This window comes from Arachis ipaensis, chromosome B10 (assembly GCF_059453495.1).
Source record: "Arachis ipaensis isolate K30076 ecotype BB chromosome B10, ASM5945349v1, whole genome shotgun sequence".
Taxonomy (NCBI): Eukaryota; Viridiplantae; Streptophyta; class Magnoliopsida; order Fabales; family Fabaceae; genus Arachis; species Arachis ipaensis.
In genome coordinates this window covers 15226077-15252851 of record NC_142435.1, presented here as the reverse complement: position 1 = coordinate 15252851, position 26775 = coordinate 15226077, and the positions used below count along the sequence as shown (strand labels likewise).

Sequence of the window (26775 nt, the reverse complement as noted above, 5' to 3'; positions counted from 1 at the left end):
TATTCCCGGATCCCATATCTTATTTCCACACCCATCTTCAAGTTGATTATCATTATTCCATTTGGGTGGCATGACCTTAGAATTCTCAATAAAGTGACCAAACATTCTCCTAGACCCAAACAATCTAGCTCTATACCAAACCGTGCAATTAAGCTTTGAACATGCAACCATAATGAACCTAGAATAATGTTCCCAACCACTAGCCATTTCCTTTTTGCTTTTAAAGCCACAAATATGTCTTAGTTGACCATCCGTCTTAAGCAAACCATATTCAAGGGGAATAATAAAGCTTGAGCATAAGGAATTTACCCACTTGAATGAGAGAATGGATGGTGGTGGCTTGGGGAGAGGTATCTCCAATGTGCTAGCGAGCTTCACTCCCTTGTGTTCTTCCTTGTCAACCTCCACCTCTTCATAAACTTCTTCATTCTCAATCCTTTGTTCATCAACTTCATCTAGCTCGTCTCCATCACTCAAGTCATAAATGGGAGGTTGAGAGAAATCTACCTCCACATCACTTTTAAATTCATTGGGAGAGGATTCTTCAAATTCAAAGGATTCTTCACCAAGAAGATTGGATGCATGATCTTCATCACCAAGGGAACTCAATTCTTGCTTCATTCTCTCCAAGTCTTCATATAGAATATGCCTTGGAGGTTGTGCACATTCCTCCTCAACATCAAATTTACTCTTCTTGGAGGGATTTTCTTTGATTTTAGCTTCCCATGGAAGTTCCGCATCTCCTAAGTCTTCAACCACTTCTTCCTCTTCTTCAATGGTCATAGGTTCCTCCAATTGTTCTAACACAAAGTAGCATTCCTCCTTTTCCACCGGAGTTTCCAATCTCTCCTTCATGCTATGCTCTTCTTGAGCCATGGGAGTTCCTTGAGTGTCCAAAAGATGGGATGCTAACCGGTTTACCACCGCATCCAAGGCGGTCATGAATTGTTGCACATCCCTTGTCATCTCCTCATGTCCTTGAAGAAGAACACCAAGGGTTCCATCCATTAGAGGTTGGAGTGGATAAGAAGGTTCATTGTCTTGGAGAAAGGGTTCATTATAGGAAGGTGGTTCTTCTTGGTGAGGTAGTGGTGTGTATTGAAGTGGTTCTTGGGAGTAGTAATCTTGGAATTGTGGTTCCATGTATGGCTCATATGGTTCAAAAGGGGGTTGGTATGGTGGGTAAGGATCATGGTCATATGGAGGTGTTTGTTGAAAATAGGTTTGTGAGTGTGGTTGAGGGTCATGTTGAGGATATGACTCATAGGCATATAGTGGTGGTTCTTGGAAATCACAAGGAGATCCACCATAGCCATTTGATTGATATGCATCAAAGAATGGCTCTTCCTCATAGTGCATTGGTGGGGGTTGTTGCCATGATGATTGATCATAAGCATATGGCTCTTCCCACCTTTGATTGTCCCATCCTTGATACACATCTCCATTATAGTCCTCATCACCTACAACATAGTTGTAATCACACTCATAGCCAAAATGAGAATTCATAATGGAAAGAGAAAACAAAAATCAAAAGATAATGGAAAATAAGAGAAATAAAATTCTACAACTAGCAAATAAAGCAAAAAGCAAGATATTCACACTATTCACATATGTACAATAACCAATAACATAACACCATTGCAATTCCCCGGCAACGGCGCCATTTTGACGAATGGATTTTTGACGGTTTAGAATTCACAAATGAATTCTCGTTGCAAGTATAGTTTCTAAACCAATCACTAATCCTTTCATACAAAAAGTTGTTTGTCACTAAAACAAACCCCTAAATTTATAAACCGAAGTATTGGACCTCGGGTCGTTCTCCCTAGGAATTGTAATGAAGTGTCTTGTTATTGGTTGTGAATTATATTTGGGGTTTTTAAGCTTTTGGACAAGAGATATAAGTGGCAAAGAAAATAAACTAACAACTAACAAAGCTCTTGGCAAGATATGAGAACTAGAAGTCCTATCCTAGTTATCCTTCTCAATTGTGATGAGAATTGTTCATTGCTACCACTTAGTTAACCCTTACTAAAGAAAGGAAAGTCAAGTGGATGAATTGACTTGAGCCACAAGTCCTAGCCAACTCCCAAGGAAAGACTAGCTTTAGTGCACTCCAAACCAATTAGCAATCTCTTCAATTATCAATCAACAAAGGAATTAGATAACTCAAGTGTCACTAATTACTCTACCTAGGCCAAGAGGAACAAAATCTAACTAATAGCTATAAGAGACATTTCATCAAAAACATAGAGTGCAATACAAGTAAACACATAAATTTGCAAGAATTAAAGAGAGATCTAACTACAAAGGCAAGAGGTCCACAATAGAAAACTAAATCAATCATGAAACAACAAAGAACTTACCAATTGCATTGAAGGAGAAATGTAGATCTACAAAAGAGAATTCACAAACTACAAACAATGGAATTACATTAGAAGAAGAATCCTACAAGTGCAATAGAGGAGAGGAACGAAAATTAGAAGAGAGAATAAGAAGAAATAGATCTAGATCTAATCCTAATCCTAGAGAGAAGAGAGAGTTTCTCTCTCTAGAAACTAACTACAAAGCTAAACTAAAACTAATTGGTAACTAACACCTAAAGTATGAAAAGTATCTTCATTCCTCCTTCAATCCTTGACTTAAATAGCATCAGAAATGAGTTGGATTGGGCCCACAAGGCTTTAGAATTCGCTGGCCACGTTTTGTTTTAAGTGAACCAGGTGGCAGCAACGGCGCGTGCGCGTACTATGCGCGTACGCGTCACCATGCGCGGTTTGACCATAGCAAATCTTATATCATTTCGAAGCCCCGGATGTTAGCTTTCCAACCCAACTGAAACCGCATCATTTGGACCTCTGTAGCTCAAGTTATGGCCGATTAAGTGCGAAGAGGTCGGCTTGACAGCTTTCCGGTTCTTCCATTTCTTCATGAGTTCTCCAACTTTTCATGCTTTCTTTCTTCATTCCCTTGATCCAATCTTTGCCTCCTAAACCTTAAATCACTTAACAAACATATCAAGGCATCTAATAGAATCAAGGTGAATTAAATTTAGCTATTTTGAGTCCTAAAAAGCATGTTTTCACATTCAAGCACAATTAAAGGAGAATATACAAAACCATGCTATTTCTTGAATAAATATGGGTAAAAGTTGATAAAATCCCCAAAAATCAATACAAGATAAACCCTACAAATGGGGTTTGTCAAAACTCCGCCGTTAAAAATACAAAAGCGATAATGGTCTAAGCATGGCCGAATGGCCAACCTCAAGGGTCTAAGGACTAAACGTCCAAAGATCGATCTAAATACAATAGTATAAGGTCCTATTTATAGAGAACTAGTAGTCTAGGGTTTACAGAAATCAGTAATTAATGCAGAAATCTTCTTCCGGGCCCACTTGGTGTGTGCTTGGGCTGAGCATTAAAGCTTCTATGTGTAGAGACTTTTCTTGGGGTTAAACGCCAGTTTGGGCGTTTAACTCTAGCTTTTGTGCCAGTTCTGGCGTTAAACGCTAGAATTCTTGAGCTGACTTAAAACGCCTGTTTGGGCCATCAAATCTCAGACAAAGTATGGATTATTATATATTGCTAGAAAGCCCAGAATGTCTACTTTCCAACACAATTGAGAGCGCGCCAATTGGGCTTCTGTAGCTCCAGAAAATCCACTTCGAGTGCAGAGAGGTCAGAATCCAACAGCATCTGCAGTGCTTTTTCAGCCTCTGAATCAGATTTTTGCTCAGGTCCCTCAATTTCAGCCAGAAAATACCTGAAATCACAGAAAAACACACAAACTCATAGTAAAGTCCAGAAAAGTGATTTTTAAATAAAAACTAATAAAAATATAATAAAAACTAACTAAAATATACTAAAAATATACTTAAAATAATGCCAAAAAGCGTATAAATTATCCGCTCATCACACGCCCCTGCCTTTGTTGTTCTTCCCTCATAACTCTTTGTTCTTCCCTGATGGCTCTTTGATCTTCTCTTATGTCATGGAGGATAGTGGAATGTTCTTGATGTCCCATCTTTAGTTGATCCATGATGGAGCTCAAGTCTCCTAGAGAAGTGTGTAATTGGTCCCAATAGCCTTGGGGAGGAAAATGCATCCCTTGAGGCATCTCAGGAATTTCTTGTTGAGGCAGCTCCACATGCTCTTGCTATGGTCTATGTGCTGGCTCTTTAGTTTGTTCCATCCTCTTCTTGGTGATGGGCTTGTCCTCTTCAATAGGAATGTCTCCTTCTATGACAATTCCAACTAAATTGCATAGATGATAGATAAGGTGAGGGAATGCCAACCTTGCTAAGGTGGAGGGCTTCTCAGCTATCTTGTACAACTCTTGAGGTATTACCTCATCTACCTCCACCTCACTTACAATCATGATGCAGGGAATCATGATGGCTTTGTCTAAGGTCACTTCTGACCGATTGCTAGTAGGGATGATGGAGCGTTGGATAAATTCCAACTATCCTCTAGCTACTGGCTTGAGGTTGACGAACGGATTTTTGCTAGTAAAGAATTTCACAAATAAATTACCGTTGCAAGTATATTTTCTAAACTAACAAGAATCCTTTCATACAAAAATTTGGTTGTCACTAAAGCAAACCCAATAAAATTAATAACCGAAGTATTTAAACCTCGGGTCATCTCTCAAGGAATTGCAGGGAGGTGTATTTATTATTGGTTATGAGATTGAATCTTTTTGGGTTTTTTGAAATAAGAAAACAAGAAAAAGTAAATGATAATGAAAATCAAATGATAAAGAGGTCTTGGCAAGGTTTGGTGGTCAAGGATCTCTATCCTTATCACTAACCACAACATGAGAATTGGCAAGGATCAATCCCATTAAATCATCCTCTAACTAGTAGTAAAGGAAAGTTAAATGAGCTATATCAATCCAAGTCCATAAGTCCTAGCTCTCCACCAATTCAATTAGTGAGAACTAGAGTTAATGGCTCCAATCATCAATTACATGGACATTAGTAACTCAGAGTTCCTAAGTTACCATCCCAAGCAAAGAACATAAAATCCTACTCTGACATCCTTTCAAGCATTTTATCAAATACTTGGTAGGCACAAAATAAAAGCATAGAAAAGTAATAATAGAATATAAGATCTAAAACCAATAATTGCAAGCATCAATGATAACAATTAAAGCAAGAACAATAAACATGAAATACCTCAAATTGCATTAAATAGGAAATTGAATCTAACATAAAAGGTTCATAAGTTAAATTGGGGAAATAAACAAACCAACAAGAGAAATAAATAAACTAAAATTCTAGAACTAATGAGAGTAGAAGAAAACTAAAGTAAAGTAAAATAGATATCTGAAATTAAGAAAAGCTAAATCTATAATCCTAAAACCTAGAGAGAGGAGAGAGCCTCTCTCTCTAGAAACTACATCTAAAACCTAAATTGTGAATAATGAGAAGTATGAATTGTTGTGTTTTTTTTATCCATGATTTCCCCATTCTGCAGCTTCTATTTTGTGTTCTTGGGTTTGGAATTGGGCCAAAAAGGAGCCCAGAAATCGCCCCCAGTGCTTTCTGCAACTTTCTGCACGTGGCGCCTGTCACGTGTACGCGTCAGTCACGCGTACGCGTTGATTGACAAAAATCCTGGTCACGCGTATACGTCAGTCACGCGTACGCGTCGCTGCCAGCTTCTCAAAACTTCATTTTTCGCGTTCCTTCCACTTTTGCATGTTTCCTTTCCATCCTCTAAGCCATTCCTGCCCTATATAGCCTGAAAACACTTAACACACAGATCACGGTATCGAATGGTAATAAAGGATAATTAAAATTGACAGTTTAAAGGCCTAGGAAACATGTTTTCAACTATATCACAGAATTAGGAAGGATTTGTAAAACCATGCAAATTATATGAATAAGTGAGTAAAGAATTGATAAAAATCACTCAAATTAGCACAAGATAAACCATAAAATAGTGGTTTATCAGAGATCACGCCTTCTCAGTTGGATAGGCTTGCCTTGAGAATCCCTCTTCCACTGAACTCCTTCCACACAAACGTCTGTGAGGACTTGGTCCAGCCTTTGGTCAAAGTTGACCCTCCTAGTGTAAGAACGTGGGTCTCCTTGCACCATTGGCAAATGGAGTTCCAGCCTTACACTCTCCGGGCTGAAATCCAAGAGACGGCCTCAGACTATGGTGCTCCAATTCTTGGGATGAGGGTTCACACTAGTGTCACAGTTTTTAGTAACCCATGCATTAGAATAGAACTCTTGCACCATCAAAATCCAATTTCTTGGATTGGATTGGTTAGGACTTCCCAGCCTCTCCTCCAGATTTCTCTTTGGATTTCCGGGTACTCATTCTTTTTTAGCCTAAAGGGGACTTCAGGAATCACCCTTTTTTTTGCCACTATTTCATAGAAGTGGTCTTGATGAGCTTTGGTGATGAATCTCTCCATCTCCTAAGATTCATAGGTGGAAGCAATTGCTTTTCCTTTCCTCTTCCTAGAGGATTCTCCAACCTTGGGTGCCATAAGTGGGAATGGAAAGCAAAAAGCAAGGCTTTTCCAACACCAAACTTAAAAGTTTTGCTCGTCCTCAAGCAAAATAAAAAAGAAAAGAGTAGAAGAAGAAGAGAATAGAGGAGATGGAGGGAGATAGTTGGTTCGGCCAAGGGAGGCTAGTAGTGTATGAATGGTGTGTGTTGGAGAGGTGGTATGAGGGGTTATTTATAGGGGATGAGATGGGGTAGGGTTCGGTTATGGGAAGGGAATTGGGTGGAAAATTTTAAATTTGAAGTGGGTGGGGGTTGGTAGGAGTTATGATGGTTTTGCAAAGTGATATGGATGTGATTGGGTTAGGGTTTATAGGAAAGAGTGTGTGGGGAAGAGTGAAAGTAAGAGAGAGAAGAAGGTGGGGTAGGTGGAGATTCTGTGGGACCCACTGGTCCTGAGAGGCTAGGGAAGTCAAGTTCCCTGCCCCCTTCTAGGCGTTGAACGCCCAGCTCTTGCTCCTGGCTGGCATTCAACGCCAGCTATGTGCCTCTAAGTGGGTGTTGAACGCCCCTGAGGGTGTTCCTGCCTAGCGTTCAACGCCAGGTCTGTGCCTCTGTTTGGGCGTTGAACGCCCAGGGTCTGCCCCCTGACTGGCGTTCAACGCCAGCAATGCTGCTTCTCATGGGCGTTGAACGCCCACTCTGTCCTCCCTGGCTGGCGTTCAACGCCAGCTAGGTCTCTGCTCCAGGGTGTTCTATTTCTAGCTCGGACTATTTCTGTTTCTGTTTTAACTACTACACATGATCATAAACTCAAAGAAAACATGAAAATTAAACTAAAATAACTGAAATAAACTTAAAGAAAAATAAGAAAACATTAATTATTGATGGGTTGCCTCCCAACAAGCGCTTCTTTAACGTCACTAGCTTGACGGTTAGCTCCTTACGGAGAAGGATAGGGTCTCAGAATTTTGCCCCTTATAGTGAATTTCTTACCTGTGCTTTCATGGATAAGTTCCACATATTCCAGAGACAAGATCCTGCACACAGTGTGTGGAATGACTAGATTATCTGTGAAGACAACTTTGATGCCAGGTGAGAGCCCTTCAGTGGGTATCTTCTTGTCCCTCCAGCCTTTAGGTACTTTCTTCTTAGTACCTTTGTTCCCAGTGCTTGATAATGGCTGCCCAACACCAAACTTAGAATTGGTGTCTGGGGGCTCTGTATAACTCTGCACTAAGAGAAAAGGTTGAAGCACTTCATGTTTAAGAATGGTGCTTCCTTCAGCTGAGATAGAATGAGGTTTATGAACCTTGAATACAAGATAGTCCTCATTTAATTGTAGGATTAGTTCTCCTCTGTCTACATCAATCACAGCCTTGGCTGTAGCTAGGAAAGGTCTTCCAAGGATGATGGATTCATCCTCTTCCTCCCCAGTATCCAGGATTATAAAGTCAGCAGCGATGTAAAGGTATTCAACCTTCACTAAGACATCCTCTGCTAGTCTATAAGCCTTTTTCATGAACTTGTCTACCATCTCTAGAGAGATTCTTGCAACTTGCACCTCAAAGATTTCCAGCCTCTCCATTACAGAGAGAGGCATGAGGTTTATGCTTGACCATAGGTCACATAGAGCCTTATCAAAGGTCATGGTACCTATGGTGCAAGGGATTAAGAAGCGTCCAGGATCCGGCTTCTTCTGAGGTAACTTATGCTGAACCAAGGCATTGAGCTCTTTGGTTTGCACTGGAGGTTCTTCCTCTAATGGCTCTGTGCCAAACAACTTGGTAATCAGCTTCATCAGAATTTCTAGGTACCGAGCAACTTGCTCTTCCCTAGTTTCTTCTTCCTCATCAGAGGATGAGTACTCTGCAAATTCTATGATCTTTAACCAAGCATTCAAGGGGACTTTAATGGGCTCCTCATGAACCATGGGTTCTATCAGTTCTTCAATAGGGGAGTTCTCAGTGGGCTTAGGGTTGCCAACTACCCCTATTTTAGCATTCAATGCCAGAACTCGTGTGTCTTTGGGCGTTGAATGCCCAGCTTGAATACCTTCACTGGTATTCAACGCCAGTTGTTGTGCATTTGTGGGCGTTGAACGCCAGTAAGGAGGCAACGCCCAGTAAGGACCTCCTTACTGGCGTTCAACACCAGTGATGGTGCCTTTGTGGGTGTTGAAAACTCAGCCACTATTCCCTGGCTGGCGTTAAATGCCAGAATTAGGGGATCATTGGGTGTTGAACATCCAGCTACTGCCCCATAACTGGCATTCAACGCCAGCTTCTTTACCACTTTGGGCATTGAACGCCCAGTAGGGGCTTCCTTATGGTGTTCAATGCCAACTCATCCTCCTTAAATTTGGCCTCAGCCTCTATGGTGATGGTCTTGCACTCTTCTCATGGGTTTATTTCAGTGTTACTAGAAAGAGTGTTAGGAGGAGTCTCAGAGATTCTCTTGCTCAACTGACCAACTTGTACCTCCAGATTTCTAATAGAGGACCTAGTTTCAGTTATGAAACTGTTAGTGGTCTTAGAGAGTTCAGAGACTATGGTTGCTAAGTCAGAAAGGCTCTACTTAGAAGTCTCCATATGTTGCTGAGAAGATGGGAATGGTGGTCTATTGTTGAACCTATTCTGGGTTCTTCCACCTTGAGTATTGTTGAAGCCTTGCTGAGGCTTCTGTTGATCCTTCCATGAAAGGTTAGGATGATTCCTCCATGAAGGGTTATAGCTGTTTTCATAGGGTTCTCTCATGTAATTCACCTCCTCCATTGAAGGTTGATCTGGATCGTAGGCATCCCTATCATAGGAGGCTTCTTGAGTGCTGCAGTTGCAGCTTGTGATCCAGTCAGATGCTGAGAGATCATATTAACCTGGTGGGTCAAGATATTGTTCTGAGCCAATATAGCATTCAGAGTATCAACCCCTAGAACTCCTTTCTTCTAAGCCACCCCATTATTCATAGGGTTTCTCTCAGAAGTGCACATGAATTTATAATTTGCAACCATTTCAATGAGTTCCTGTGCCTCTTTAGGCGTTTTCTTCAAGTGGAGTGATCCACCTATAGAATGGTCCAAGCACATCTTAGATATCTCAGATAGGCCATCATAGAAGATACCTAGGATAGACCATTCTGAGAGCATGTCAGGAGGACATCTCCTAACTAGTTGCTTGTATCTTTCCCAAGCTTCATAGAGGGATTCACCTTCTCTTTGTCTGGAGGTTTGAACTTCCACCCTGAGCTTGCTCAAATTTTGAGGTGGAAAGAACTTAGCTAAGAAAGCATTGGCCAACTTTTTTCAAGAGTCTAGGTTTTCCTTTGGTTGAGAATCCAACTATATCCTAGCTCTGTCTCTAACAGTAAAAGGGAAAAGCATAAGTCTGTAGAACTCAGGATCCACTCCATTGGTCTTAATAGTGTCATAGATCTGCAAGAATTCAGATAAGAACTGATGTGGATCTTACAGTGGAAGTCCATGAAATTTGCAATTCTGTTGCAAGAGAAAGACTAACTGAGGCTTTAGCTCAAAGTTATTTGCTCTAATAGAAGGTATAAAGATACTTCTTCCATAGAAGTCAGAAGTTGGTGCAATGAAGTCACCAAGAACCTTCCTTGCATCTCCTCCATTATTCAGCTTAGCTGCCATATCTGTGTTTTCAGCTTCTTGTTCGAATAGCTCTGTGAGGTTTCCTCCAGAATGTTATGCTTTAGCTTGTTGTAAACGCTTCCTTAGGGTCCTCTCAGGTTCAGGATCAAGATCAAAGAAAGATTCTTTATCCCTGTTCCTGCTCATAAACAAGAAAAAAAACAAGAAAGAAGAAGAATGGGGGCTCTATGTCCAAGAACAGAGGACTCCCTGTGAGATGTGAAGAAGAAAGAAGAATGAAGATAGATGAAGAATTTGAATAAAAGGGAAGAAGGATTCAAAAATTAAGAAGTAAAAGACAAACTAGAATTAAAATATTTTTGTTTTTATTTTAGTTATTAATTGAATTTGAAATTACAAGCTAATTAACTAAAAAGATTTGAAAATTAAATGATGAATTTTGAAAAAGAAGAGAGAGAAAGAGAAAGGAAGTTTTCGAAAATAGAAGAGAGAGAAATTAGTTAAGAAGTTTTGAAAAAGAAGAAAGAGAAAGCAAGCAACTAATTAAGAAAATTTTGAAAACAAGATAAGATTTGAAAAAGATTTAAATTTAAAAATTGAAAATTGAATTTTGAATTTTGAATTTTAAAATATGAATTTTGAAAATTGAAATTGAATTAACATAAGATAAGATTTTGAAAATTGAATTTTAAATTTTTAATTTGGATTTTGAAACAAGTTAAGATAGAAATTTGAAAAAGATTTGATTTTTGAAAAGATTTAAAATTTAAAATTAAGATAAGAAGGGCTGTGATGATCTACTGCATTATGATGGGGAATGAGGTGGAAGTCCACCAACTGATTCCCTTTGAGTTGTACAAGGTTGCAAACAGGATGTCAACTCAAGCCAAATTGTCCTATCCAAACCTTATCTTTCGCTTGTGTAAAGAGGCTGCATTCATGATTAATAAAGACTCATTTATCCCAGTAGAAAGCCCCATCACCAAGCAGGTGATGGAAAGCGCCCAAGTACCAGCTGTCCAACCCAAAAGGAAGGCGCCTGAGCAAGCACAAGAGATCCCTCCAATTGAATATTGGACCCAGCTTGAGGCATTGGTTGCACAATTGCAAACCACCTTGGATCAATTAAGAGAGGAACAAAAAGACCAGACTAGCATACTTTGCCAACTGGTCAAGGAACAAGAGAAGTAGGGGCGTGAGCTAAAAGAACTGAAGCGTCAGAAATTATCCCCTGAAGAACCTAACACCTCCCATGATTAAGGTGGTTGAGTTCCACCTCCCTATCTCTGTGACTATTTTAATTCCTGTTTCTTATGTTTAGATTTACATGATCACTAGTAGTATTTAAGTTTCTATTTAAGTTTCAACCTTTTAATTTTAGAATTGCATAAGCATTATTAGGATTTAAGTTTTTATTTTCCAATTAGCTATAAAATGTTCCTTGGTGCACGGAAATTAACTCTGCACAACTGAACCAGCAAGTGCACTAGGTCGTCCAAGTAATACCTGAGGTGAGTCAGGGTCGATCCCACGGAGATTGTTGTTTTGAATCAAGCTATGGACACCTTGTAGATCTTAGTCAGGCGATTAGAAAAGATAGTTTGTTGAGATAAATGCATAAAACATGAATAGGGATGAAATTACTTAATTTGAGTGAAACCAGTGATAAGAGAATGGTTGAGGCTTCAGAGATGCTTCATTCTTCTGGATCAACCTTTCCTACTGTCTTTCTCCAACTGTGAGTGATTCTTTCCATGGCAGGCTGTAAGTGATCAACGCCGGTTTAATGGCCGCCAATCTTCCTCCCTCCGGCCGAACGCCAGGTTTAGTGTGCACCCAACCTGAATGAGGGTGAAGCTCTTGCAGTTCATCCCCTTGATGATCCTACTCAAAATTCCACAGATAAGGTCAAATCTTCTGGATTAGAGAATGCTTCACCTTTGGTTCTAGCCTCTACCACAAAGACCCTAATCTCCCCATACATCGGCTGAACTGGTGTCTCGATAAGTCCCCAACGAAGTCGTGGATTGCCGTCTAAGAGATGTATAATCAAGCTGGTGGTTCGTTGATCTCCTGTTACAGACTCACACTAAACCCATGTAGAATAAGGATGAGTATCATGGATCATCCCATTCATAAGGTTGACGAACGAAGATACATCTTAGAATAGAGTCACACACGAATTGAATAGAACAGTAGTACTTTTATTAATCCATGAAAATCAGCAGAGCTCCTAACCTTAACCTAGGAGGTTTAGTGACTCATGCTGATAGAAAAATACAATGGTAAACATGAAAGTGGGCAAGAGTCCTTAACAAGGGTGAACTCTTGTTTATATATACTAATCTAAAGACAAAGGATTACAGAAATAAGATAAAGTAAGTTGACAGTACAAAAATCCACTTCTGGGGCCCACTTGGTGAGTGCTTGGGCTGACTTTGAGTGTCTCCCACGTGCTAATGTCCCTTAGGTGCATTGAACGCTAGCTAGGGGACCCTTTTTTGGCGTTGAACTCCAGTTGCTCCCTTGTGGGCAATGGATGCCAGGACTGGGGCTGGTGGCTAGTGTTGAACACCCATTTTGGGCCTTCATTTTCAAAACAAAGTATGGACTATTATATATTTCTGAAAAGTCCTGGATGTTAGCTTTCCATAGCCATTGTGATTGCTTCAATTGGACCTCTGTAAATCCAGAAAAGCTCCTTTGAGTGTACGAAGGTCAGATCTTGATAGCATCTGCAGTCCTTTCTCTGCTTCTGAATCAGACTTCTGCTCAAGGTCTTCAATTTCAGCCAAAAAATATCTAAAATCACCATAAAACACACAAACTCGAAGTAGAATCCAAAAATGTGAATTTTTTACTAAAACCTATAAAAACTTAATAAAACTTAAAACAAAACATAATGAAAACTATATGAAAACAATGACAAAAAGTGTATAAAATATCCGTTCATCATTCCTCTTATCATCTCATTGAACTTGAATAAAATTTTGATTTTTTTTAGAAGTAGTAAAAGTAAATAAATTTCGAGTTTTATATATTAAGAATAGTTTAATTATTTGATGTGGTGGCATTGCTTTTATTTTCTGAATGCATGAATGAACAGTGCATATTTGATGTTGGAGTTAAGAATGTTGGCTCTTGAAAGAATGATGATAACAGTGAAGTATTATTGGTGATCTGAAAAATCCTAAAATTGATTCTGGAAGCAAGAAAAAGCAGCAAAAAGCAATAAAAGAAAATATATATATGTATATATATATATATATATATCTGCGAAAAAAAAAGTAAGCAAGCAGAAAAAGAAAAAGGCAATAGCTCTTTAAACCAAAAGACAAGAGTAAGGATCCAAGGCTTTGAGAATTAATGGTTAAGAGGGCCTAAAAGAAATATCTTAGCCTAAACAATTCAATTGAGCTACTTCCCTAACTATATGCTTGTGGTGTGAAGGTGTGAAGGTGTCAAGTGAAAAGCTTGAGACTGAATAGTTAAAGTCGTGATCCAAAGCAAAGAGTGTGCTTAAGAACTCTGGCCACCACTTTCTGGGAATTCTAGCAAAGCTGAATCACAATCCAAAAGGGTTCACCCAGTTAAGTGTCTGTGGCATTTATGTATCCGGTGGTAATACTGGAAAACAAATTGCTTAGGCTTACGACCAAGACTCAAAAGAAGCTGTGTTCAAGAATAAAAAAGAACTGAACTAGGAGAGTCAATAATATCATCTGGATTCTAAGTTCCTAAAGATTCCAATCATTCTGACCTTCGATGGAAAGTGAGATCCTAAAACTATTCAGAAGCAAAAAGCTACTAGTCCCGCTCATCTAATTGAAACTAAGCTTCATTGAGAACTCAGAGATTTAGTGTATCCTTCTCTTCTTTTTATCCTACTTTGTTTTTGGTTGCTTGGAGACAAGCAACAGTATAAGTTTGGTATTCTGATGAGTGCATATTTTATATGCTTTTTGGCATTGTTTTCATATAGTTTTTATTATGTTTTGTTTAAGTTTTATTATGTTTTCACAGGTTTTAGTGCAAAATTCATATTTTTGGATACTACTTTGAGTTTGTGTGTTTTGTGGTGATTTCAAGTATTTTTTGGCTGAAATTGAGGAGCTTGAGCAAAAGTCTGATTCAGAGACAGAGAAAGGACTGCAGATACTGTCAGGATCTGACCTCCGTGCACTCGAAGGAGCTTTTCTAGAGCTATAGAAGTCTAAATGGCGCTCTCAACGGCTATGAAAAGCTAAGGCTTTCCAGAAATATATAATATTCTATACTTTACTTTGGAAACGAAGGCCCAAAATTGGCATTCAACGCTAGCCACAACCCCATTCTTGGCGTCCAGCGCCCACAGGGAGCAGCTGGCGTCCAACGTCCAAAAGAAAGTCCCAAGCCAGTGTTCAACGCCCCTAAGGGGTACTAGCTCGTGGATTTCACTCAATCTCAGCCCAAACACTCAACAAGTGGGCCCCAAAAGTGGATTTTCGCAGTATCAACTTAGTTTATCTTATTTCTGTAATTCTTAGTTAGCTAATTAGTATATATAGGAGAAGATCACCCTTGTTTAGGGGTTCCACCATTCATCTTCTTCCCCCATTTTGTATTTTCGAATATTATGAGTCACTAACCTCCTAAGGTTAAGGTTAGGAGCTCTGCTGAGTTTCATGGATCAATAATATTACTGTTCTAGTTCAATATGTCTGATTCTATTCTCTTATGCATTCTCGTTCTTCATCTAATGAATGAGGGTGACCCGTGATAATCATCCTTGTTCCACATGGGTTCCGTGCGAGTCCTGACCCGGAGAGCGTTGAACCAAAGCTAGAGATTATATTGCGGATTCCAATAGAGTACCTGGGCAACTTTGGATACGTGACATGAAATCTCGTTGACCGTCGGTAAGTGAGGTCTCTGTGGCGCTAAGGCTAGAGTCTGAGAAGCAGCATTCCCTGATTCAGAAGATCTGCCTTGTCTGTGGCACCTTAAGTAGGATCGTGAAGGGGAGTGGATTGCTTAGAGCTTCATCTTCTGCTACAGTGAGAAACCTAGCGATGGCTTGATGAGAGAACATGAGTCACTTGCAACATGGTGGATTGCTGCAGTGGAGGAGGTTAACTTGATGAGAGGACATGAGTTAATCACTTACGGCTGCCATTGAAGGAATCAGAAGGTTATTGAAGTAGACAGTAAGAAAAGTTAATCCGGAAAGACAAAGCATCTCCAAAGCCTCAACCGTTCTCATACCATTGATTTTACACCTATCTAGTAACGTTTTATTTATTTATCTATTTTATGCATTTTTCCGTGACAACTTATATTTTCTATCCGCCTAACTAAGATCTGCGAGGTAACCACTGCTTGCTCAAACTAACAATCTCTGTGGAATCGACCCTCACTCACCTGATGTATTGCTTGGACGACTTGGTATACTTGCTGGTCTATCTGTGTGAATTCTACGGAGCCATTTTTGTGCATGACTTAGTTACAAAATCAGATATTGTATGGGGACCCAATTGAAAAGAAAAAAAAGTATGGGGACCTAATTGAAAATTCGATAAAATTATAGAGACCGACAAAATAATTAAACCTAAGTAGTACTGTCACTATGTTGTAAGATACATTCATTCAATTCATTTCACATAGTATTTCTCTTCATTTTCTATGTTTCTCTTCTGCTGCAAGTTACCACTCTTGTAGTTCCTTTATTTTTCATTTCTTCCAAGATCCTTCCATGGTATCAAAAGCCAAGTTATCTTCGTCCATGCCTTCATCAATTTTTGCTTTGAGTGAACCAATCACTGCTAAAGAACACAAAGAAACCATTCTTGAGGGCTTGAATGAAGAATATCATATGCTAATCACAACAGTGTCCTCCAAATCTAAGAATTTTACACTTAGTGAAGTAGAAAGTCTGCTACTCACTCATGAAGACAAGCTAGAAAAATTTAGAAAGCCAAACACTATTCTTGCACAAGCAAATCTCACTCAATCCAACAATTAACAATTGAATTTTGATATTAGAGGCTATGGTGGTCAAAGAGGCAGAGGGAGAAGACATAATAGAGGTGGCAGAAGCTACTTCATGAGCAATAGGCCACAATGCCAAGTATGTGGCAAAATTGGTCACTTGACTTGGCATTGTTATCAACGCTTTGATCAATCTTTTCTCTCTCCTGCACAGACTCAAGGTAATCGATACAATTCTTCATCAACTCCTCAATCACAATTTTCCACCAGTCCTCAATCTGTCAGATCATCCACACCACCACCTCCATCTTTATCCTTCCATAATCCATCAACCTTCATTGCTGTTCCTTCTTCAGTTAGTGATAATTCTTGGCACCCAGATACAGGTGCCTCTCATCATGTCACCAATGACAAAAACAACCTTCTTACATACACTGACTATAATGGTTCAGAACAAGTTTAGATAAGTAATGATTCAGGTATGAAAATTGCACACCTTGGTAAATCTTTATTACATCCTCATTCAATTAACTAATTTTTTAGACTTAATACTCTTATTCACTCACCAGAAAAAACCAAGAATCTTATAAGTGTTGCTCGTTTTGCTAAGGACAATCAAGTTTATTTTGAGTTCCATTCCCATATTTGCTATGTCAAATGCTTTCATTCATAGGACATTCTGGTAAGAGCGACGCTTCAAGAAAGGAAGAATATATCAATTTTATGATGCTTCTGTCCCTAAAAATTCAGCTAGTAAACTTAATTGTCAAGCATTTACTATTTCTTTCAATTTGTTAGATAAATGGCATCAAAGATTAGCTCATGCCAATATTAAAATTGTGAAACAGATTATGACTCAATGTAATGATTCAATAAATAAAATTCCATCCCCTTTCTTTAATGTTGTTTGTCATAATTGTGCTAGAGCAAAGATGCATATGTTACCCTTCGAATCATTTATCACTGTCTATCATCAATAAAATGACCCAACTTTTAACACCTCATGAGTGTATTAAAAGCAAGGTGTTACTACCTATATTGCTATAATTCCAATCTTTATTAAATAATATATGAGCCTTAGAAAACGTGGTTGGATTTTGGAATAAATTTTTTTTGAAAACGTCTATTAATAAGCAAGCCATACATGAATTAATAAACATCTGAGGTCTAAATAAGACTAACAGAATATCCATAACATATATCCTACATCAAGAGAGTATAGAAATATTAGTCGTATGCATGCATGTCATATGTTACCCCAGACTTAGACTCCTTTAGTATTTATATTACATATCTATAATACAGACTCTCATAAACAAATGATCACCTAAGTCCTGGCCCATCTAAAAAGTCACTAGTCTGGAACCTAGGCTAACAAAGACCCAACCCTCATAAAAATACTAACAGAAAGGGAAAAACTGACAACACTCTAGTCTTCATAACTCTGTATCATACTAGGTGTCCTAAAATATATGTATGTGCTTCAAGTCTCAGATATAGCAAAAAGGATCAGCACCACCACTTCTTCAACGAGCATTGCCGTTCACTCCACTTGTAGAGACAGTGAAAGGGAATGGGAATCTACAAGGAAAATGAATCGTTCATCGGTCCTAAGGAAAAGCTCTAGCGTAGGCATAATCGTAGCTCACTTTCACTCCATGACCATTTTAGTTTTGTAACACCCTAATATTCATATCCTTATACTCGAGTCATAAGTCAATGATAAAAAGGTGGTGCGACTCTCAGGTGGATTTATAATATGTATATATATGTAATTAAAGGAATTATTAAACGAAAAGCCTGAAAAGGAGTAAAATAAAATCGCAAAGTGGAAACTCTCATGTATCGATTAAAATAGAAGATAAAGCGTGTTCAAAAAGCGAACCAAGATAAGATATAACAATAAGGAAGAATAGAATAAAGACAAGGTATACACACACACACACACACACACACACACACACACACACACACACACACACACACACACACACACACATATAGACATAAGTATGATAGCCACTAGTGGCGACATGCGAAGTTTAGACCGACTAGGGTACAGAAATAAAATCAGTTGTCAACAGTATTTTTCTATCTCTCCCAAAATATAATCCAGACCTCTATATGCAAGTTTTCAAAAGGAAATAAATACATATAATAAGTTTTTCAAAACAAGAACAGAGAGATTCTAAACAAAAGTAAAGCAGAATCCAATGATCTTCGCCATCTTTCAGATAAACCACAGTTCACTGCTGAGTACCTAGACCTGCATCTGAAAAACAAAAAATATATATGGAATGAGAACCCCTGACCCATGGATTCCCAGTACGGTAAAAGTGCCAAATAAATACAATGCACTATAATAAGAACTTACTAAGTATCTTAATCTTTCTTTCATCAATTGTTCCCCCTAGGTTCTCACTATCCATAAATTAGGCAACTGTCCTAGGGGGTACTAAGTCTAATTCAATCTCTCGTCTTTTCCAACCTTCCAAACCTTCTAACTTCCAATTTATTACAGAACCATGACCAAAACCAACACCAGCTAGCCGACTCAGTAATTCTATATCAATATCCTATATCTTCACCTGGAGCAAGTGAAATCACTTCACTGCGTTTACCCAGGGAGCTCAATTTATCTCATTCAATATTCATTATTGTTAATTAATCATTTTATCATTTCATTTTCAACAAGGACATCCCTCAGCGTCAACTGACACCAGCATGAGGGACCTCTCAGTTGTACAAACACAAGCAACACAGACAAGTAAAACACAAGTAAGGCAATTAAGGCAAGTAGAATTTAGTCATACAACATATTCAACAAGGTAAATTAATACAATTAAGCAAACCCAAACAAATCAAACATATGCAAATGATGTATGCCCGCCTTATGGCCAATGAGCTCATCTATCGGTTATACAGCCAAACCAACATGTCCGGTAGCAAACCTAGACAATCTCTGTGTGCACGCATCTACCAAGAGGAATTTCACATCTTCAAGGAGGAATAATATCCAGAAAGGTCTAAGTGTCCGGCCACATCTTGCAACGCAGGATCAACATCTGGGAGTAAGCGGGACAAAACCACTATCCTTGCATCTACCCTAGAAGATAAATAACAAACTGGGAGCAAGTGGAATCACTCCATTACATCTACCCCCATAAGATAAAAAAACAAACTGGGAGCAAGTGGAATCACTCCACTGCATCTATCCCAGAATCACAAACCATAACTCGGAGCAAGTGGAATCACTCCACTGCATCTACCCAGGCAGGTAGGGGTGTTCGCAGTGCAGTTTGGATCGGTTTTAAGGGAAAAAGTCATCCGATCCGAATGCTTAATTTATGTGCGGTGCGGTTTGGATTGGATGAACCTTTTTTTGGAAATCCGATCCGATCCGATCCGATTACAAGTGGTTCAGATCGGTTTGGATCTGCGATTTTTTTAAACAAAAAAATAATAACTTAATTTATAGAGTTGATAACCTGTCCAACAATCCAACATAATAATAAAACATAAATTTCATAAAACATTATAAAGCAACATGTCCAAATACCCAACAATCCAACCTATTCAGCAAGTCTTGAATAATAATTCTTCAACATAAAAATAACTAAACAAGTCTCAACAACATAAAATTAAATAACATAACAAATTTTTAATAAAAACATAACATAAAAAACTCCGAGCTGAGAAGTGAAGCACCGATCACTAATTAGATTCATCACCAGAGTCTTCTTTATCTATTAGTTGAGGAATTGGCTCAAGTTCTACAATAAAATATAATAAAATAAATATTAGTAACTTAAACATATTATCAAGTAGTAAAGTTAATCAATATATGTAGATAAAATAAAACATAATAATAAAGAAAATTACCTTTCTCAAGTTTTTCAAATTCTTCAAAAGACTCCTCAAGGTCAATTGGCAATGAATTGGTCGAAACCAATTTTGTGCACAAATCAAAGCTTCAACATTTTTTGGGGTAAGAGAGCTTCTATATTGATTAAGCACTATACATCTAGTGCTAAAGACAAATTCAAAAGCAACCGTTGACACCGGCATAGCTAGAATATCTCTCGCAATTTGACTTAGAACAGGATATTTGTAATTGTTAGAGCTCACTTTCCACCAAGTTAAAATATCAAAACTACTTGGATCAACTGGTTTCTCCAAGGACTCCATAAGATATAAATCCACTTCATTTGTGTTGACACTCTCACTTGCTCTTACATCATTTTCAAATGCTGCTGCAAAGCGAACATCATCAAAGGCACTATCATCCATATCCACATCTTGGTTGTGTTGTGCAGATTGGTGTGCTTCATCACTATTGAGAGCAACCCTATAGCTGTTGAACAAGCCATTGAATACTTGCTTCACCTTACCACATAAGAAATCAGCATCCTCCTTCTCAAACAACCTTTGAAAACTCCACTCAACAAACTTAATCTTATATGTAGGGTCAAATACCATAGCAACAAAAATTATCATCTTCATGTTCCTCAAGTTACCCCAATATTTATCATGCTTAGCCTCCATTTTTGTAGCCATACCCTTAAGTAATATGTCATTACTATCAGCCCAAGTCTTCAAAGAAGTAAGAATTGAACAAAAGTGATGAAAATATGAAGAAGATGTCACAAATGTAGAACCCGAGATTTTTTTGTTACATCAAAAAAATCTTCAAAAACCTCACAAAGCATCTTGCATTATCCCAATCTTCATTCTTTGGAATGCCCCCTTGCATCATTACAAACTCAACATCCCTCTCACTTAATCTCTTAAAGGCTTTTTGGAATTTTAAAGCACTATCAAGTATTATGTAAGTGGAATTCCACCTAGTGGAGACATCTAGTTGCACACAAGAGCAGTCTTGGATCCTAGCCTCTTTAATACAACTTTTAAACCTATCCATGCTGCTAGGAGAAGCACGAACATATTTAACAGCATTCCTAATTTTACTAATTGAAGAATGCATATCCTTCAAACCATCATTCACCACCAAGTTCAAGATATGAGCACAACACCTAACATACAAATGTTCACCTTTTAAAGGATGTGAATTCCGATCATCCATTCTACCTTTCAAGTAACAAATGGCAACATCATTTGAACTAGCATTATCAATTGTGATGCTAAAGACTCTACTTATTCCCCAATTTAAAAGACATTTTTCTATATTTCTACTAATTGTTTCACCTTTATGATTCTTGATGAGACAAAAGTTAAGAATTCTCTTTGCAACATCCAATCTTGATCAATAAAATGTGCAGTGAGGCAAAGATAGTTTAGATTTTGTTCAGAAGTCCAACAATCAGTGGTCAAACATACACTTTGATTTGAATTTATAAAGACACTCTTCAACTTCTATTTTTCATTCATGAACAAGTTCTAACAATCCCTAGCAACTGAATATGGAGTTTTGGCTACAAAACACTCATGAAATAACGAAACCCCTCTCCTTCGACAAATCTAAAAGGCAACTCATCTACGATTATCATTCTAGCAAGAGCTTGTCTTTATAAATCAGGATCAAATGATACAACAGTCAAATAATTACCCATCCCATTTCCTTCTTCTTTTTTAAGTTGCTGCATAACAAGTGTTTTTTGTGTGGGATCATGTGAATCTTTTGGAAATTTTACACTGACTCAACAAGTGACCTTTAAGATTGCTAGTACCATTTTTATGTGAATCAGCCGCATAAGATGCTCCGCACCACTTACATATAGCCATAGGTTTATGACCACTTTCATCTTTTTTAAAATGCTCCCAAGTCCAAGATCTAGGTCTAACAAGTTTTTTAGTGTTACCTGTACCTGGTTCCTCAGACTGGCCAGGATTAGTTGACTCATTAGCAACATTTGCTTTGCCTCTCCTCCTCTTAGATCTAGTTCCTTCATTGTTCTGATCACTACGTGGTGGCAGCAACGGCAGCGATGGTGGCTACGTCTGCATCTGCGTTTATGGCTGTGACTACGGCTGTGGCGGCGGCATCAACTCCGACTGTCCCGAAGATCTGACTGATTCAAAAGTGGACGGAGTAGCACTAGTAAATCCTAGCTCACTACTTTGAACATCTTGTGATAACCAAAATCAGTTTATGTTATCTTAATATTTTTTTCAAATAATCAACATATTGAGTTGTTACCAACATACACATTTTAAAATAAGAATATTACCTCAGGATATGAAGCTGACAATGTTGATCTTCAAATTAAAAGCTAAAATCAAAGTGAACAAATATAAAATTTACAAAAGTACAACACAAAATTTAGTATAACAGATTCTCAAAGATAACAAGAACAAATTGTCAAAAATAACAAATTTAACATAATAGATTGTCAAAGTAACAAGAACAGGTTGACTTCAAATTCAATACATTAACAGAAATAGAAGAGAAAAACTATTTCTTTTTATTTTTAATAAAAAATCATCAAGAAAACAGGGTTGGGGGTGGTTCGTGGATATTATTATTATAACTCTGGTTTGAAAATCAAATGTTGATTATTTGATGATTGAGCTTAAACTAGACTAGAAAACCGTGTGCACTTTGATATGATCATCATATAAAAAAAAGTAAAAACTCACTGAGAAGAGGAGGTGGCAACGGCATTGAAGAGGAGGCAGCGGACGGTGTCGACGACTCAACGTGTGACGGTGAGAGTGAGTGAGGTCTGAGGTGTGTGTGAGTCTGTGACTCTGTGAGATATGGTGAGAGACTATGAGTGAGTGAGTGTGAAGATTTGTGAGTACTAAGTATGGTTTCTATCTTTAGGTTATGCCGTAAGGGTTTGTGTTTGTTTAGGGGAAGGGGAAATGGGAAATGAATGTGTGCAGTGCTGTGGGTCGTGACTCGGTGTGGGCCTAGGGGGAAAAGTAAGGGAAAAGGACTAAGGTGGGCTGGGCTGCTGTATGGCCATATGCCGTATCATCATCATCATCATCATCATTATTATATGCGGTTCGGTTCGATTGTGCAGAGTAGAACCGCAAATCGAACCAGACAGCAATAAAACCGATCCAAAATCCAAAAAACATCCCAAATTGAACGGTTTGAAACGGTTTTTGGTTTGGATCAGTGCGGTTTTGTAATTTTTTTGGACCGGTTTGGATTCAAACACCCCTACAGGCAGGTGTACCTCATCAGACTTAGTCTTATTATCATGCTTATCCTCAATCACATTACTCATAATCAATTATCATCACCCCCTTATCATCGTAATCATCTCAACCACATCCCGGAGCAAGCGAAATCACTCTACTGCATCTACTCGAGCAGGTATATTTCAATCTCAATCATTTATTACTATCTCTCAATATCATTATCTCCTTTACTATATCTCAATTATTGTAAATCATCTTTACTAGTCATCCTCTTAATCATTCTCTTCAATCTTAATCATAATCATACTCAACATTAATTCCATCAATAGCTCATCAACGTTTTCATCACGCATTACTTCCCGTTTTATTCTATTTTCTCAATTTCACTAACTCAACTCCTTAGATTTAGTCACTAACTCTTCCATCCTTAATTTTACTGCCTCTATTTTCTTATTGGGGTTTATAAAGGTATAAAAGGTTAAAAGAATGGTTAAAAGACTTAAAAATACACTTTTCTAAATTTTGGGGGTTGTGCGTATGCATGCATTGGCGCCCGTAGCATGGTTGAAATTTTGGGTGTCGCATATGCGAGTACTTGTTCGCGTACGCGAGTGTTGAAAAACAGCAGCCTTCACTCGTGTCGCATACCACGCCCGCGTACGCAAGTTTGCAATTTCGACGCTTCCGCATACGCATGCCTCCTTCCGCATACGCAGGACCACTGGACAATGCCCAATGTCCGCATCGCGTGGCACCTCCACGTACGCGAGTGTTGCAGAATTTGCAAAAAGCTGTTAAGTGTAAAAATCAGTTTTTGAACCCAATTTTCAAACATTCATATCTTTTTGTACAAAATTCATTTTTCAACTATTCTTGAATCATTGAAAAGATCGATAAATGAATTTTCATAAAAACCCAATTTTGAAATATTTTCAACTCCAAGAACTGAGTTACGACCAGCCGAAGTTGGCCAAAAATCTGTTTTTACTAAAAATACACATTTACCAATCCTTCAAATTGTTCACAAGCCAAATTTATTTTCACTACAACAAACCAACCCATTTCATATTTTTACACTTAACCAAATCCAAACTACCCCAATTACACAATTCAACTCAAATTCCACCAATTTCACATCTTAATCTTCAATTTCTAATTTCCTAGCAATCATTCCTACTTTCTACTCATTCATTATCAAATTTCCATTTGTTCTGGCCCAGCCCAACAAGGGTCTCGGATCCGACTGTGAGCCACTGATCCATCGGGTCACTCAACTCGAACCCAGGTGTGACCCGCATGCCACCTCACACCCCGCTGGGAAAACCTGGACAGCTAGCAGAAGCTTTCAGACATATGAGCCCAAGCAAAGGGGCCCACCCGAGTTTAGATTATAAATAGGGAGGGATCTATCCCTCCTCAGAGGTACATCACCTTTCTTACCCTATTTGGCCGCCTTTTCGTACGGACACTAACTTAAGCATCGGAGTGTCCTTGCAGGTGGCCTCATCCGCCGGCCCATTGACAGCTCGGCCGATCGCCTCATTTCCGAAGCTCGCGCCCAGGTCCAGATCCTCTCTAACACCTAGTTGCTCCCACCTCAACCCACCATCTGCCCGAGCAACCGAACATCATTCAATCACATACATCATCACACAATTCAATCATCACTTACCGTCCTTACCTTTTCCCCGGCCTCTGGTCAAAATTCACGGTCTCCGGCCCAAATTCACAAATGTAATACATATTCCACAACCAAAAAATCATTATCCAATTCATCAAATTTTTTAACACACCAAATATGCAAAATCACACAATTCTCAACCCACTCATTAATTACCACAACATATCAACTATACATATCAATGCCATCCAATTACAAAATCCAAACATAATCCTAGGAGTATCTAACCTAGGAATTCTTATCACACAACATAGTACTTAAAAAAAATTAAATCGTACCTTTAGTGATGGCGGTTCACACCCAACACTTGAATTCTCCACTTCAAGGCTCACCCAAAAGCTCCACAAGCTAATCCTAAGTTCCAAATATGTATTCAAAATTATCCAATACTCTAATATACACAATTTCATACATACATCAACCTAGAGTTTATAAAATCTCATAAATCACAAGAGTTGGAGGATTATTTCCTTAACCTATAAAAATAATTGATAAAACTCATCAATAGCTCATACTAGAGTACCCCTAAACAACCAAAATTACAAGATTTCCTCAAAACCCAAACCAAAACACAAAATCATAGGGAAAATGAAACTAGGTAGAGGATAATGAGATACTCACTACAATACCTAGATAGAATCAAAGAGGGCAAGAAAAACAATGCGTGGCCACAAACGACTCGTCAATCAGACCACCAGAGCAAAAGTTATGGAGGTTTGAAGTTGATGGTGGCTATGGTTTCATTTCTCCACTCTCTTCTCTCTTCTCTCTTCACCACCAAACCTCTCTCTCAAAATGGGAAATTAGTGCTGAATTTCATTAATTTATGAATGTGTGTGTGTGTGTGGGTTTGGACCCACTTGGACCCGGTTCACTTGGTTTAGTCCGTTAGGCTAATTTTGGGTTTAAAATTAGCGTTTTAACTCACGTTTTAAATATTTTTACCTTCTCAAATCATGAATTCTAATTTATGAACGTTTTCTCGTCCATAATTGATTTTCTCAGCTGTAATACTAGACAGATCTCAGCCGGTACTGCCGGTCAAATTTCCAATGCGCGTCTTTACGCAGAAAACTGTTTTTCGACTTAGAAAATTTTACTGAGTCCAAATATCATATTTAAATTGTCAAATTTCGATTGCTAAATTTCTAATCATTTTTGCCCATATTTAGTTAATTACTTAATTACTTACGGTTTGATTGGGTTTTACATTCTACCCACCTTATTTAAAATTTTGTCCACAAAATTTGGTTCATGAAAAGAAAACAAAACGAAACTTGGGCTAGGTCACCATTGAAAGCTTCCTCAAATTCAACCAAACTCACATTATTCATGCTACCATTTAACGTCAATTTAAATACTTTATCACCTCCCTCATACTTTATCACCTCCACTCATAAACTTAATCGAATTTTAAGTCTACGTCGTATTCCCTTGTCTTACTCTTAACTTTCTCTAGATCTTTCTTAATAGCTAATCAAATATCACGTTCATCTTCCCATATATAAAACCTTCCACAGCAACCAATCAAAATCATAACTCAAAGTCTCCAAAACTCTTCAAATCCTTACCAAAGTTGATGAAATCTCTTCTAAGTAGAAATTCACCACCCTTCGCAGGTTTCCTCAATTTAATCCAACACAACCTTAGCATTCCCACTTCAACACAACTCAACACTTCAAGTCCACATCTCGGATTCATTTAAAACCAATTATTTCCAGTCTTCATCCTAAAGCCAAAATCAGTATGATCTATTATCGTAATAACTGTCCTTCAAACATAACATCTTGCACTCACTTATCAATCAAATCCAATTACACACCGACACTCATTTCCACAACCATTTATAAATCAATCAAATCCTGTTGCCATAATCAAACTTAATTTTTTGAAAATCAACCCGCTAAAATCTTTGAGTACTTAAGCCTAAGATATAT

General features: G+C 38.2%; 1 protein-coding gene across 1 annotated transcript; it reads right to left on the bottom strand.

Annotated features, from left to right (window-relative positions):
- Positions 1-19035: 19035 nt before the first annotated feature.
- LOC148579228 (zinc finger BED domain-containing protein RICESLEEPER 1-like) lies at positions 19036-21953 on the bottom strand. Its single transcript, XM_088489209.1, has 6 exons — positions 21864-21953; positions 21447-21522; positions 20747-21132; positions 19927-20637; positions 19458-19480; positions 19036-19150 (listed from the first exon to the last, which is right to left on the bottom strand). Exons 1-6 carry the CDS (start codon positions 21951-21953, stop codon positions 19036-19038), a joined length of 1401 nt encoding a protein of 466 aa, XP_088345335.1.
- Positions 21954-26775: the final 4822 nt, after the last annotated feature.